Source organism: Filicampus tigris, chromosome 1, assembly GCF_054856515.1.
Source record: "Filicampus tigris isolate MCC_2025a chromosome 1, RoL_Ftig_1.0, whole genome shotgun sequence".
In the NCBI taxonomy this organism is placed as follows: domain Eukaryota; kingdom Metazoa; phylum Chordata; class Actinopteri; order Syngnathiformes; family Syngnathidae; genus Filicampus; species Filicampus tigris.
Window position 1 is genome coordinate 7,887,165 of NC_141217.1, and position 15,980 is coordinate 7,903,144.

General features: G+C 40.5%; 1 protein-coding gene across 2 annotated transcripts in view; it reads left to right on the forward strand.

Moving 5' to 3' along the window:
• lamb2 (laminin, beta 2 (laminin S)) overlaps positions 1–15,980 on the forward strand; it is a 46,848-nt gene that overhangs the window by 2,666 nt on the left and 28,202 nt on the right. For both annotated transcript variants that reach the window (XM_086050062.1, XM_086050064.1), the window contains exons 3-4: positions 13,707–13,876; positions 14,601–14,736. In XM_086050062.1, coding sequence (XP_085906188.1) covers positions 13,707–13,876; positions 14,601–14,736 — 306 coding nt within the window. The remainder of the gene's footprint in view (positions 1–13,706; positions 13,877–14,600; positions 14,737–15,980) is intronic.

The following is a 15,980-nucleotide window of genomic DNA, read 5'->3' on the forward strand; positions in this document are numbered from 1 at the left end:
GTGCTCATGTTGCTTCCAAATCGTCAAACTCTTTCCATCATAAAAACCTGGTTAAATGTACAGCCAATGTTTTCAATAAAACATACACAGTATAAAAACTATTACTGTAAATACTCTACTTTAACTTTTATAAATTGACATATGGTGAAGCTTGAATCTAATATACACTAAGTCCCCTTACTTCACTTGTTTTTCCACATAGGAAATATTGTAAACTGTTGACAACATTCAAACTTCATAAACAGTCCAGACAATGTTTCAAGAACATTTTATGTATTAAAGGAGATATATTAAGCATTTAAAACTATATTATTAAAAACTGCTCTTAGGTCTTACTAATATGCTTTGCTTTTCATGCTTTTGTCACAATACCTAATGGATCAATAATTACAATACAGTACAGTACAATGCACCCTGTTATTTAAAGCTAGCTAAAATCAGCCCATTTTCTACTATTGGCCAATTCTGAGTATGACTTTTGTTATGACCGAGTTTTGACCGAGGGTGAAACTTGGCTGTTGCGACCAAGTGAGCAGCAACCCAGCATGAGAAGAAAAATGATTCGAAGATTGTAATTTCACTCATGGAGGCATCACCAAGCTGATAATGCTTGTCAATCAGATTAGTGGATCCATTCATGAGGCGCAAGCAGCGGACATATTGGCAAACATGCACACATATAATTGCGTATCATCTACATAATTGACATTTCATTATTTAAATTGCTCATATTGTACTTAGCAGCCAGATCCTATACAATTGTTTGTTTGTTTTTTTCTGTAATTGTCATTTTCGTTGAGAGGGAAGACACAAGAAGCTGATGAGTATTTGTTTTTTGTTCGAGCGATGGCACGGGAGATTGAGGCTGAGTGGTTTAGAATATGGCCTCGGATCAAAGAGCCCCATGTTTGATTGCCCCCTCAGTTAGCATAAGGATGTGGGCAAAGGGAGCCCCCCCTGCATTCGCCATAAATTGACAGCTGAGTTGCCCTTGAGCCACAAGAACCAACACCAGTAGTGACGCTCGGTCTGTGAATGTGTCTTTGTGTATGTGTGTATATGTTTCACTGGGACAAAAAGACCGGTAGCGTCTCCTCTTTTTCTTTTCACTTTTCCCTTTCTGCTCTTGTATTTCTCTGGGATGCGTGTATTTGTGTGTGCATTCGTGTGTGTGTGTGTGTTTATCTGTATTTGTGACTTGAACTGCGTGAGCGTGTGTGTGTACGAGTGCGTGTTCATGCGTGCGTGTGCACGTGCATGCGCATTTGAACCAAAGCAAATCCCTGTAATACACCGTTTCCTTCACGTTGGTGTGTAGGAAAGGAGATTCTCAGCTTTTCCTCATTGTGTGTGAAGGATACATCAAAGTGGATTTGAGGCAAAGCAAATCCTCTGTTATTCAACCTTTCCTGCACGTATAGGTGTGTACGAACAGGGGGTTGTCAGCTTTTACTCATTGTGTGTGTGTGTGTGTGTGTGCGCAATGCTCGCAGGTGAAGGTGGGTTTTAGGCAATGGGAGTTTGGGAGTATGCCTCAGAGGCCTTTTGTAAGCGACGGCCTCCGGAAATGTGTAGATATCAGAACAATGGTGCAGCAAAGCCTACGAAGCAGCAGCTAGCCAGAGGGAGAGAGAGGGGCAGGAAAAGTAAAAGAGCAAGAAAGGCTTGGATAGAATCAGAAACAAAGAACAAGTGGGGTGGGTGCAAAAGGGAGGGCAGAGAGAGGGAACAGGTTGGTTTATATGAAAGGCCCGGTGAGTTGAGTTTTTGTTGGTAGGAGCTTTTCTGTCTAAAATGTGGAGGTGGAGATAAAGGTGGGGGAGGATGAAATGAGAAATGGATCTGGTCTCATTAAAAACAAAGGCCCGGCTGGCCGATCCGAAGGATTACTTGATGGCCTGCTCAAGGGGGAAGTGTTTGACATTCTAACTCAGAGAACGTTTGACTTCTTGTGGTAGCAGCGTGACAAATGCACAAAGAGTTTTCTTGAAGCCCAATCAATACGCTTGTTAGAGCAAACTCAGGACTTAAAACAACCAAATGTTGTTCGTACAATAGATTGACTGGACAAACAGTCCTGTGTTAGACAATTTGGTTTGTCTCAGACAAGTCATCATCAAGCTTTTTAGCATTCTTACATGACACGGACACATGATTGGGGGTGGAAGGCGCGATTGAAGTGCCCATCCATAGCGACCAACTTTACATCATCCACAAGTGGAGATCTTGCAGTTCATTTTAAATGTACTTTGCATGTGACGATCTCCTGCATCTGCGTGCCGTATATACCTCGCTGCGCAGAATTAAAAAGGAATTAGCATAGCCGCTTCAATTGGCCGGGAGTCCCCTGCGTTCCCACCCACAACGGCGCAAACATCCCATTGTATCTGCGCGGGTCTAGGAAAACACCAAAAGAGAGAAAAGGCCACCCATGCGCACAGTTACAGGCTTTGCGCTAGACTTGCGCTGAGCACAAAAATAGGGCCCGTAGTGTTTGGCAAAGTATCAATGAAGGGGCTTTGACTTAATGCGTCATGCTTTTTAGCATTTTTAACTGTTGTCAAAGTGTAAAAAGATGTTAACTGTACATTTAAAGGGACAAACTAATTCAACTTACACTTAAGTTTATACTGAATTGCTCGATATTGGTTTATTGTTGTTTTGGCTATAGCATGTGCGTGCGTGTCCGTGCATGCGTGTATATGCAGGTGTCTGGACTTCACGGGAAGCAAAATGCACTATTGTCGTCTTTGATATCACCCGTAGCTGTTTGTGGTGGGATCACAAAAAAAAAAGTGACAACTTTCGACTTTAGACTTGCCACTGTAGTTACTTTAACTCGGAATGTTCTGGTCTTTTTCCCCTTGGAAGAGTCTCAATGTTATTTCCTCCCTCTCTGCCCCTTGACATTTTATTTTCCGAGTCTTTTATTTCTGCCGCGAACCCACAGGTGAATGCTAATGACAAGCTGCGTAAAATAGCCCTCTCAAACACCTTGAGAAGTTTAGCCTTCTAATTATCTAATTTCAGAGAAGGCACAATTGCAGTACAATATTGTCAGGAGGGAAATGGATCATACACACATTCACACGGACACCCGCCACACACACTGGACTAAGCTTGTAAACACGAGCCAGCTGTCACATATGTTCGAGGTCATCTATATTTGCATGATATTGACATTAGAAATCCCTAAAGCCTGTGTGATATTTATTCTAACCGTGTAGTGTAACATCTACTCGGAAGTAGTATTCTTCATCTTCATTAATCCAGTGATGGTCATTCACGTGTTGCTGGCCATGACTGCAGATTAGCTTTGCTGTGATGGCTGTAACTAAAAGAGCAAATATACAGTAGCCTTGCTGTCACTTCCCATTGTGGGCCAGCAAGCTACTTACATTTGCTCAAACCTAAAGAGCTTTGTTTGCAAATCTCGTGATGCAAAAGTCCATAATAGTCAAGTGAAGTCATGCAAGGGAGGTTTTATGATATAAAAGTGTTTCGTATGAAAATAATGCACTATAGGTTTACAGAACCTATTTTTTCTTTTTTTAAGGCCAATGGCATGTCTACATTGTGTTTTTGTCTCCTTGGATGAGTGAAATTTGTTAAGAGTAAACAGGGGAGCTTGAGCCCACACTCACATTTGCATCTATGGACAGTTTCGAGTCTAACGTGTATGTTTCTGACATGTGAAGAGAACAACTCCACACAGTAAGGCCTGAGCTGAGATTCAAAGAAAGAAATTCTCAACTGTGAGTCAGACATGCTAACCACCAATTCAACATGCTGCCGTCAAATAGATGATGTGCTTTTGTGGCCAAATTGTGCAGCTGTGAACAATATCATTTTTTCTTTTTGTCTGACATCCTACTAAATTCTAGTGAGAAAGCGTTGAATGAAACAGCTCTACAAACGACATGCCTGTTTTCTGTGATGGGTCAAAATTGACTTTGACATTTTAAACGGGATGAGGTCAGTATTGTTTTTCCTTGGTATGTGTAATGACGTAATGTAGGAAAATATATATTTTTAATGCCTTGCCTCACTGATTTGGTTGTGTGTTGAGCATGGAGAAGTAACATTTTAACCATTAAGAATAGTTATTGTAGCTCAACGTTTATGCTAAATTGTTGTTGCTTTTTATGAATCTACATTAAAAACAAAGACTTCCAAACAAACACAGACTGCAAATAAACATCGACAGGTCCCTTATGTACTGCGGGTTTTCTCTGAGATTTCTCATCTCAGCGGCACCACATTTTGGTCATCGGGGCTCTAATTAGCACGGACAGTGAACCCAACCTGCAAGCGCCGTTGACCGAAAAGCTGAAGCCAACATCTGCTGGCCATGTGTGCCTCGTCATCTGCTCTATTTAGTCTGTGGTCAGTAGCTGGTCCATTTGAGATACGATCATCCTAATCACTTTCATCTCATGGCCCTTAATGCTCATAATAAGCACCCTTGTTTCTACATGGGGCTCTATTTTCGCAGACAGTGCACGTGGGCTCGTCGTAAAAACTGCCGCAAGTTAATTAGCGTGCCGGGGAAAATTACCGTTTTGGGGTATTTGGGAGACCGCACTACACCATGCTGGGCGTTTTGGCGGACTGAGGGCATTTTCTTTGAAACACCCCCGGCGCACCTGACACTTTGGTGACAAAAAGTAGACTAGACTTTGACCATGTGAAAGCAGGTGTTGTGGCACAGGCGGTGTAATGCAATTTCGGTGAATTTTATGGCGTAGGCAAACAAATTCTGTGCTCCGCTAATACAGTATGTGTGGTGGATGTAATTTCACTGAAAAATATGACAACAGCTTACATCCAACCCTCTGAATCACTGTAGAAATCAATCAATTGAATGCATTATTAATATCATCACCTTTAGAATAGCTATTAAATTCCCCCCCCATTAAATTGCTCAATGAATCGATTTGAGTTGAGTTTTGGTGTGTTAGCGCTACGCTGTTATTGGCACATTAGCATTTTCTTGAGCAGCAATGTTTTTTCACTTTTTCAACTGTTTTCATTTTTGTCTGTTGTCATCCTAACGCAAACAATGCTCAGACAATTTCTCATCACTTATTGCTCATCACTGCCAACTACAGGATTGTTGGAGTGGAATATTATTGACCTTGGAGATCTGCGAGTTACTGATGGTGTAGTGGTTTATTTGGTTGACTTGATTCAATTGCCATTCAGTGATTCAGTGATGAATGTGACTCTGGCTAAGCCAAAAGAAAAAGCAAAACAATGCCAAGTTGATGCTTGCTCAAGTGCATGACAATAGTCGAAACGCTGGAGTTTTGTGCTCTAAACTGCGTCTTACTGTAAGATTTTGGTTGAATTACAAGTTGAACTCATTGCATTGTAAATTCAGGCTCCACTATAGTCAAGCACACTATCCAAGTTTTCTTAGCCTGGCGTGGACTGTTGTTCGCCTCAGCTGTTGGTGAGTTTGATAGTTTTCGTCTCTCTGTCTGGAAGTCTAACATAGTCTCTGAGTGAGTGGGCCCAGATGCTGCCATTAAACACTGTGTTAGATTAGTAGGCACATGGAGACAGCTGGAAGAAGCAAAGCACATTCCCGGGTTGTGGGCGAAACGTCTGAAAGAAGAAGCGTGTTCTATCATCTGCAACAGGTGGGCAGAGGAGCGCGGCGCTCTGAATGGACATGATGAACGTCACCATTAAGCCTGCTTTCTTTGGCTTTCACACATCTGCAGCTAAGCATTCTTTTTGAGCACTTACACACTTTTTTTAGAACAGCGTTTCAGGGACCCCTTACAAGCGACATATTTTTTCCCAGGACCCCTTCTTCAACCTAGCAGCAATTAAACTCACTTATTCACAGTAAAATTCCTTGCGAAATATATATTTGTTTCATGTTTCAACCTAAATATTTTTGTTCTGATTACCGGTAATAGTAAGGTACTTACTAAATACATTTGTGTCCGTCGTTGCTAGCTGATGCACACTGCTTCCACTAACAATGGGGCTGTAACCAGAGATGAGCTCGTTTACAAAAGTATAGCCAGTGTTGTGAATACAGTGACTCGCGATTGCTCTCAGAAAAAAAAGGGTAGGCTACTGTCGGGGTCCATTTTTGTTCTCCAAGGTTCAAATTTTTGTGATGTGCCCTGTAGTGTTAACACTTGAACTCATAGGTACAAATAAGTACTGGTCACATTTAGAAAAGGTACACAAATGGTCGAAACGGGCAAACGGACCATTTCTGTACCTTTTGTTTGCATATAAGGGTGTGCTAGGCCTATGTGAATGCCTTTCCAAAGAGCCCACTGTGCCATGGAATGCAGTTTAAAGAAGTAAAAAGTAAGAGTGTTAATCTAGACCAGGGTTGGGAAACTTACTGAACTTTGTGCACTTTAAACCAACGGTTCTTCAAGAACAAAAAAATCTGTTGATTGTGTACTTTTATACTTTTTGGACACTCTGGTTTTTCAGTGTGTTTATGTTACCCCTAGTTTGTTGAGTGTGTGTCTTAATTAACTGTCATGTTAAATTTAAGTAGCACACTGTTAACATGAAACAGTGACTGTGACCCTGTTGTTCCATTCTAAGCTAAACTGCTCATGAGCTAGTCGTGTACAAGTGTTGGTACATACATGTAGGCTCTTCACCTTCATCTGTATTTTGGCCGGACCACCATTAGCTTCATTTTCTTCTCTAATGATGGTGGACAGGTGCAAGTGATACTAATTGGTATGAATGATGTAGTTAAAACTTAAAACAGCTCAGGTGTGATAGGGGGATCGTTTTTATAATGTTGGCCATCCCTACCCTTTGGAGGCAAATATATACCTTTAGGTACACATTTGCCTATAAAGAGTACAAATGTGTACTCTAAAGTACAGTACATATAATTGGTACTCCATGGTACAGTTTTACCTTACAAATGGCCGGTCTTTTTCCGGTCCGGTCCGGTCGGATGCCTGTCAACGGCCGCAGTCTGTACTGTTTTTCTAGTATGTCTGCCTATGTACTCTAAGTAGTCGTTGCCCCAGTGGCATGTATATCAGTGCTTTCCTCACCGCCTGCACAATGATGATGCATGCGGAGGATGGAGGAGTGCGAGCTGCTGAGAGGGATGTGGCGTGCGGGCGGGATTGCGACGAGGAGGAGGGAGCAGAGCAGCTGGTTGTTTGCTAGGGAGTCAGTCATCCTTCATCTTAGTGCTGAGCAAAGAGAAGATCCAGGCAGTGAGCACGAATGTTAATTAGCCGGGAGGAGGATGTTGACTTTTCTCTGTTACCTGATGGCAAGGGCTGCAGCTAGAAGATAAATACTAACGTTTTTCTGTTCTCTGCCATTATTTACCTTCATTAGTTGTCCACCTGATGGTCTCCCTGCCTTTAGGCTCGGATATTGTTTACTTAATGTGGCAGTATATAGTTTGTCTTTTCCCTTCGCTGGTTTGGCCAGTCCTGTCAGAATGTGTCACGATGATGCCACATCCTCTCCACCGCACGCCCCTCCCCGACTCTCCCTTTGTCGTCCAGTCTGAGTGACAACTTCCATCTGTTTCCTAATGTTGTTCTCTTGTGAATGACTTGCAATCATATACATAGTAGGTATGTACTTCTCTCATCCAGATGGACTGAGAATGGAACTAAATATGGAGTGTATCTGCAACTATAATTGCACTCAAGGAGTGTGTCTATGGGGGTTTTTCTCCATTCATCCTGGCCTGGCTATCACAGGATCCCTGGTGTTAGTAGTTAGAATTCTCTGTGTTTTGGAACCAGATAAAACTCGGAATGCTTCCTTATACCGTAGAAAAGCGGAGCCCGTAAAGGGGGAAGTCAACCCAAACATATTTTTTTCAAGAATGTGTTCTATGCAGGCCCACTAGTTGGCATTCTGATTAAAATTGCGTTTGTGGAATAAGAGTTAATCCACACGTTTTTAGCACTCTCTGGGGGCGGCCATTTTGTCACTTCTGTTGACTGGAAATGACAACGACAATGGCGACCAATCACGGCTGACCTGTTTTCTGACTCTGAGCCTTGATTGGTCGTTACCTGAGCCCTGGGCATCTGTGATGTCATTTTCAGTCCATAGAAGTGACAAAATGGCCGCACCCTGATATGGCTGAAAAAGAGTGGATTTTACAGCTTAACTCATATTCCACAAACGCAATATTAATCAGAATGCCGTGTTTCAACCAGAACATATTCTTGAAAAAAAAATGTTTGGGTTGACTTCCTCGTTAATGATTAGAACCCTTGAAGCTTGAAGGAGAAGTCAAGTCAGAAATCTTCACAGTTTACCCCCATTAGTCTAAACTCGGTCTTCTGATTAATATTGCATTTGTGGATTGTGAACAAATCAGAAAACTCCATCCTTCCATCCATTTTCCATTTTCATCCATCTGAGGTATGATTGCTTTGTACTGCCGCTTGCTTTCGACTGAAAATGACAACACAGTCCCTAAGGGCTCAGCCTGTAAATGTCACATGACCAAACCCAGAAAACAGGTGAGCCTTGATGATCGTTTCCTGAACCCTTACGTACTATGATATCATTTTCAGTTGACAGCTAATGGCAATACAAGGAAAAAAACCTATGATGGACAAAAACAGGTGGATTTTGATGCTTAATTCGTATTCCACAAACACAATATTAATCAGAATACTGTGTTTGGACTTGTGGGGGCGCATAGAACATATTGTTGTAAATCACTTTTTTTACTGGAATTTCCCTTTTTACGATGAATTGCTTGTATTAAAAAGTAGTCCACACAGCAGTATGACAGTGTTAAGCGTGTCTTTCCTCCTGTTCCGGGCTAATTGACAGCAGTGCCTAGTGAGCTTAGAGCCTCTCATACAGACACAGCGGCTCCTTGCTCAGCTGTCATCCAGCATTCCTCCGTGCCTTCTCTCTCCATGTATGGGTGCAGAGGGGGGAGGAAAGATAACATGGTGTATTTAATCCAAAGTACTTCCCTGTGACCTTTCATTTCCAATTTTCACACTCACAGTGACACCAAGCTAAACCTGTAACCCCGCCATGTGTTGCCACAATTATATACATTAATTTTCTAAATGCTTGTTTTGAGAGAAGAGTGGCACTTCACCAAATGCCCCCTCACTTTCTGCTCATATTTCTGCATTTTTTTTTTTTTTTTAACGCCATGGCATGTCAGCTTAACAACCGGTATATTTCGAGACCATTTAAAAAAGGATTTTCTGCAAAACGCATTGTTCAGAAGTTAGAGACCAGGAACTCCTGCTTTTTTTCCTTCTTATTCTTTGTTTGTTTGTTATTTTGATTTAAATTATTCTTATCATTTTGATTATTATAACTAATATACTACATTAACTTACTGTAACAACAGCTACTTACTAGTTTAAAGGGACTCAAAATTTAACTTTAGATTGAGTAGTTTTAAAATAAATACAAAATGTACAGCAGTTTAAATAAAATGTCTCTTTGCGAGATTATGAGAATAGAAAAAAATAAATAGAATAAACATGAACAAAAACATCTAATCTCTAACATGGAAAAAAAAGAAAAAAAAGGAAAAATTGTTTGTCCTATACTTCGAAACAGTGCGTAATTGGGGCTAGGATTTGAAGCATGTACATAACTGATTATTCATTAAAGGACTTTTTCTAGTCAAAAGTGAGATTTAACATTCTATTGTCCTCGCTAGTAGATGTGAATCACAGACAGAAACGTACAGAGATAAATGTGACAAGATACAGTATACGTCTTCTTCACTCCCCGTAACTCTCTGCTCTTTCACACACATACAAACACACCCCCACACGCACCCCCCCACACACACGCTTATTTGAGTGTACTGTAAATCAGTTGTTTGCAGAACAGATGTCGACTCACTTCCGAACTGTCAGATAAAAGATAAGTGGACTACCGCACCTCTGGCTCTGTTGGTATCACTCACTGTTTCTGTTGGCAATTACCGGTACTTCCACAGAGAAGGTTCTGTGGCATTTGTAAATCTCTTCAGCAGATACGTATTACATTGCTGATATTAACAGAGCTTTGTGGGAGGGTGGACCCTCGTCTTAGGAAGGAAACAGAGTTGACCCATTCCAACTCCCAAATTAGATTCCAGCTTCTCAGTTGAATGCGTTTCTACCACTCATTTTAGTACAGTATGTTGGAGTGGCTATCAAATGACAGTGAATATTTTAAAATCAATTGGATCATCTGGTTTACCTCCAAGCATACATTGTCAATGAATTATTTCAATTTCAAACATGTTTATATTTGTATCTGTAAAGGCTGCATGGTTTCTGTTGTAGTTGCTGCAGTATGTTGAATGAGTGGTACAAAACAAGACTCTACAAGAGTGTAAAGCATTATATTATGGGCTTGGAAGCGAGCCTTAAGGATTAATTTGATAGTTGACCGGGAGCCAGGGATGCTGTGTGAGAACAGGAGGGATTCCTTGATGATGTTGGTTTTAGAGTTCCATAGCTCTCTATGTGGGATGTAACTAAATAGTGAACAAGAAAGGTTGTGGTGTTTGGTGTGTGGGAAATAGTCAGGTCAAGTACTCATGTGATCTTGGATAGATAGCATTAGGGCTGCTCGATTAACTGATTTTGAACCGTAACCGAATTTTCTGGATAAAACGATGTTAAAAACGTTCAAATCGGCACGCTCGATTTTGTTATTTTTGGTGTATCTAAGCCACAGTAGTTTCCTCTGCATTTCCGCCTCCTCCCACGAGCGCGCAGTCCGAAACAACGACAACATCCATGGCTACCGGCGATTCTGCTATTTGCTCAGTGCATTGTATTATTGAGTGACAGTTTTGCTGGATAGGTGCCCTTGAGGACCGGACTTGGTGACCCCTGTCTTATACAGTACATTTGTTACTAATTTCGCTGCCACCAACACGAGTCCAATAATGTGAGCAAACTCAATATGTGTGTTTGCTTATCCTCCTCTGCTCAATTCCCACTCATATCTCTTTCTACACCAGTGTCATTTTGTGATACTTCACCATCTGTGTCTACCTTCGACAATAAAGTCGATAAAACTTCTGGGCTACTAGTCTCACTTTACAAATGTGAGCTTTTAATATTCAAATTCTCACTATTGTACTGCCTGTAGACTTGTAGGTAGGAAACAGCGACACGTCTCTCAATCATGACCGCCCTCGTGTCCGTTATGTTTCCATTGTGCTTGCTTTGTTTTTGTAAAACAAGATGATGGAAAACCTTTTTAGGGCACTCACTGAAGCTCACTTGGGAATACAACATTTGGAATACATTAAAACCATGTTATATTGATTTTTTCTATTTTTTTTTTATGAATCTCCCATTACACAAAATTATTTTTTTTCATTATACATTTATCCTTGGTGTCATTATTTTTCCACACTGATTTGTATGGAGCCTGTGGTTCTACAGTATCATAGTAAATAGTGTGACGTAACTTGTGAAAATCCACTTAAGTTACCAAAGATCTTCGACCCTTATAAGCCTGATTCCGATTTTTTTTTCTTTCTTGGTCAGGCAGCCAATTGTACTGATGTTTGATTGCTGGAGAGCAGATTTTTTAAATTCATTATTATTCATCACCACTTTTTGTCCTCCTTAAACTTTACACATTTCTCAACCTGTTCGAATCATTCCATGTTCAGCTCATTTAGGATCTGTTGAGAAATATTTTCCAAAAATTCCCATTTTTTTCCCCATTCACTGCCCAATTTCCATCGACATTTTCCAATTGCGATATTTCCATAATTCCAATAAACAATTCAAACTATTCCAGTATTAAACTGGTGAACTCATTCCAGACGGTAGTGCATTGTATCATTAGGTCGTTATTATCAATCAATCAATCACATTTTATTTATATTGCACTTTTCATACATAAAAATGTAACTCAAAGTGCTTTAAAACATTCAAAGTATGTCACGTCATACCAACTGTTAGCATATTAGCTTTTCATCAGTTCTCATTAGAATTAGTACCAGAATATCGAGACAAATGTAAAACCTTTATCAATTTGCCTCAGCACTTTATCCATTCAGGTTTCTATCTTACTATATCTTAGCATACCAATTGCTAGCATCTTAGCATTTTATACATTCTCATTAGAAATTGTACTTAAGTACAATACAATTTTTGTATCCGTATTATTATCTCACTACAGTATATTTTAGCATACCAACTGTTAGCATTATAGCAATTCTCATATTTGTCACATTCTCGATTTCTGACTGAACATTTCAACAAATTATACACTTCAGTTTAGTGCTAGCTTGTTGGCTCATTGACGCCCACGCCCCCAAACACACACACACACACACAGACGCTTATTTTTTTTTTTTAATTAATGCCTCATTTTGTAAGACACTAATCATTATGTATGTGCTATACTTAGTGCCAATCTGGTTCAGTTATGTCTCTTTGAAAATGAATTATTGATGCAGAAATAAAGTCAGAAACAACTGCCTAAAAGGCTCATTTTTGCCTAAATCAAACAAATGCAGGCATGGTATGTATTAGCTTAACTTGTTGCTATTTGATCCCTAGTAAAGCTTCCACTGTAACATATTTCCATTGAGAATGGACGCATAATGGAGCGAGGATTAGAACCACCTGCTGCGGACTTGCTGTAGACTTGATAGAAAGACCCATGGGTCTCCACTCTGCTTATAACAAATTTCCCTTATAACATCATGCAGACAAACCTGTGCCAGAAGTATTGAGAAAAAACAAAAAACAAAAAAAAAAAACATTTGTTGGAAAATGTCGGCTGGAATGTGATGCGCCTGCTGCCGGTTGTCATGAAAGTCCTGAAGGTTTTATTTTAACTCCCACGAATAGCACGGCGATGCAGTCACACCGCCATGCCTCCAGTAGTGTGTCACACCATCGTTCCTCTTCTCCGACGTAAAAATAGGCCCAAACATTTGTCACCTGCAAAATCAAAAAAGGAGCTAATGCTGCATTCAGTTGCAGAATAGATGCCACAAAATCCTTAACGATGTTGGAGTTAGCATGTTAAATAAGTGATAATGCTATCACAAAAATAACGTAACGTAATTTTGTTGGAACTCAGTCATGTAAGGTGTTACAATTTACAATTATAAATTTGCACAGTAAATGGGGGTTTACTGTGGTCATACATTTTTTAAAGAAATTATCCAACACTGATCCTACATAAGCACAAAATATTATCAGATTTAATGACAATATCAACCTCTAAACATGTTAAATTGAAATTGTAATTTGGATTGCAACTTGCAAATTTAAATCCATCAATTCATCCATTTTCTGTACGGCTTATCTCCTGTTCACGGTTGCAAGTGAGCTGGAGCTTTTGCCAGCTGACTTTGGGCAAAAGGCAAACTACACCGTGGACTGGTTGCTTGTCAATCTCAGACCACATATAGAGAACGATGGCCATTGACCGCACGCTGTTTGCACCAAAACCAGGCGAGGGTTGTACACCATCAGTGATTTGTATTCAGATTCAAAGAGATCCAGCATTTATAACGAAAACGTTCAATTAATTAAAATGAGTCTTTATTTGGGATGTGTACATTGCTACCAAAGAGGTTTCTAAAAAAATAATAACAAGTCAGCAGTATTAAAAAGGTAGATTGTGCTGCTATCTGGCAATCATGTTCTGCTCCGCCGCTTCCTGCTCGCTGTGATTCATTTCCTGCCTCCGTCTCTCTCGTCTACCTCCAGTCTTGGCTGCAGCCACCGGCCAGGAGCCTGATCGCAACCACGGATGTGCCCATGGCAGCTGTTACCCGGCAACCGGGGACCTGCTGGTTGGACGACAAAAGAACCTGAAGGCCTCCTCCACGTGCGGCATGAGGAGGAAGGAGCCCTACTGCATCGTCAGTCACCTGCAGGTGGGTTTGGGTGCGTGATTGCGTCTGGAATTGATATTAAAACCTACAATGAACACTCAAGAGCATTCTCACTCACATGGTTGAGCTAACCTTTAACTTTGACGCAGACATGCTTACCGCTATCTGCATTACTGTTCGAGATGTTAACTCGTTCTCCTTTTTTGCACTTTGTCAAGGTTAAGGACAGAATAACAAACATATTTGAATGCCAGCTACGCCTGTGGACACAATGGTTTGAATCTTGGGGAAGAGCGCAATCATTTCTTACACATACCGGAAGAGAGGGATCCCACATTTGTTGCCTACTTTAACAACTGTGTCGCGGGTACAGCGGGCAGAGACTCAGCCATGATTGCATCTTGAAACTCATGCAGGGACAATAAGCAAAAATGAATGTGCATTGGTATTATAATCACTTCTCCTAAAAGAGAAATACATGTAGGTGTGAGGTGTAACCTTGATGTTGAATACACTCCTGAGCATTGTGAACAACTTTTAAAAAGTCTGTTTCTTCAACAGTTCTTCAGGGAAATTTCACACACACCGAAATTATGATACATGCCACCACTTTTTATAATAAAATATCTTTTGTAACTTAAACTTCATACTGGTAAATGACGGCCATGTCATTTTTGTCCGTTTTCTGTTGTGGCTTCCTCATTGACCCCAAAGTCTCTCACCGTTCGACCCTTCAAAATCCAAATGTCCTGTCTCGCCAATGCAGGAGGAGAAGAAATGTTTCGACTGTGACTCCAGACGGCCTTACAACCCAGTCTACAACACCATCAATCACCGCATAGAAAATGTGATCACCACCTTCAAGCCTCATCGCAAGAAGTCATGGTGGCAGTCAGAAAACGGTAAGAAAAGACCACCCTGTTTCACGTGCAGTGTCACAGCAGTACAGCACGACACTATCACTTTGGTGAGAATAGAACAGAATCACACATAGGAGAAGAAGAAGAATTGTGTTTATTTTTAGTCACAGATGCTTTTATGTCTCCATGACAACTTTGAGGCTTCTCCATGTCTACAGTGGTTTGACTCACTGACTTGAAAGGTCATTTACTGTGTTAGTATGCATACTTGCAGGATTTTGGAGGATGGGGCGGGGGGTGCGATCGTAACCTCTGTGTGCTCATTTTCCATTAAAACTGAATATGTAGATTAAAATGGAATGACTTTCCCCCTCTCTCGCTCTCCACCTTTTACCCTCTATCGAGCTGTGTCACACCCTCCTCCTTCCTTTTCCAACTTTGGTTTTCCTGCGTTTGTCAGCTGTTGGTTAGAGTCTCATTATGATTAGTTTCTGTTGTGGACCATTCGGGGAATAATCTTTAGTGAGGTGAACCGCGGACAGGATTATTTACTTAAAGTGGGACATTGTGATTTGCTTGCAATCTTGTAGAAGTGATCATTTGGAAAATTGAGATTTTTTTTTGAAAAAAAAAAAAAAAAAGAGTTGCATATTAATATTTATCTGTTTTCTACTTTGTGAAACAATTGTTGTCAATTGTGAGAAGTAATTAACATTATGAGTATCTTCACAATGATATTATTGTATAATATTAATAATTAACCAGAGAATGCAATTTCTGGAGAAATTGCATGTGAAGGGTAAGGAAGCTGAATGGAAACTGTGGAATGCGTTGGAATGAAGACGAATGAAGTTGAATGACCTTGAAAAAAATCAAAAGGGAAGCAAGATAAGAGGAAGTAAGGAAACATACAATGAAAGAAGGAAGTCAAGGAAAAAAAGAAGCAAAACAAAGAATGAGGGAATCAAAGAAATGGAGGAATCAAAGAACCAATGTAGAAAGGAAAAGAGCAAGATAAAATAAGGAAAACAAAGAATGAGGGAATCAAAGGAAGGGAGGAAGCAAAGAACCAAGGTAGAAAGGAAAACAGCATGAAAGGAAAAAAAGGTAGGAATAAAAAAATACTAGGAAGTAAAGGAGGAAGTGAAGAAATGAGGAAGAAAGGACACGACAAAGCAAGGAAGGAAGGAATCAAGGAATCTAGAAAGGAAGGAACACCTGGGGATGAGAATTTGTAGTGTCCCAATACGTTTGAACAACATGGCCGCTTCTTTAGGAACACCTGG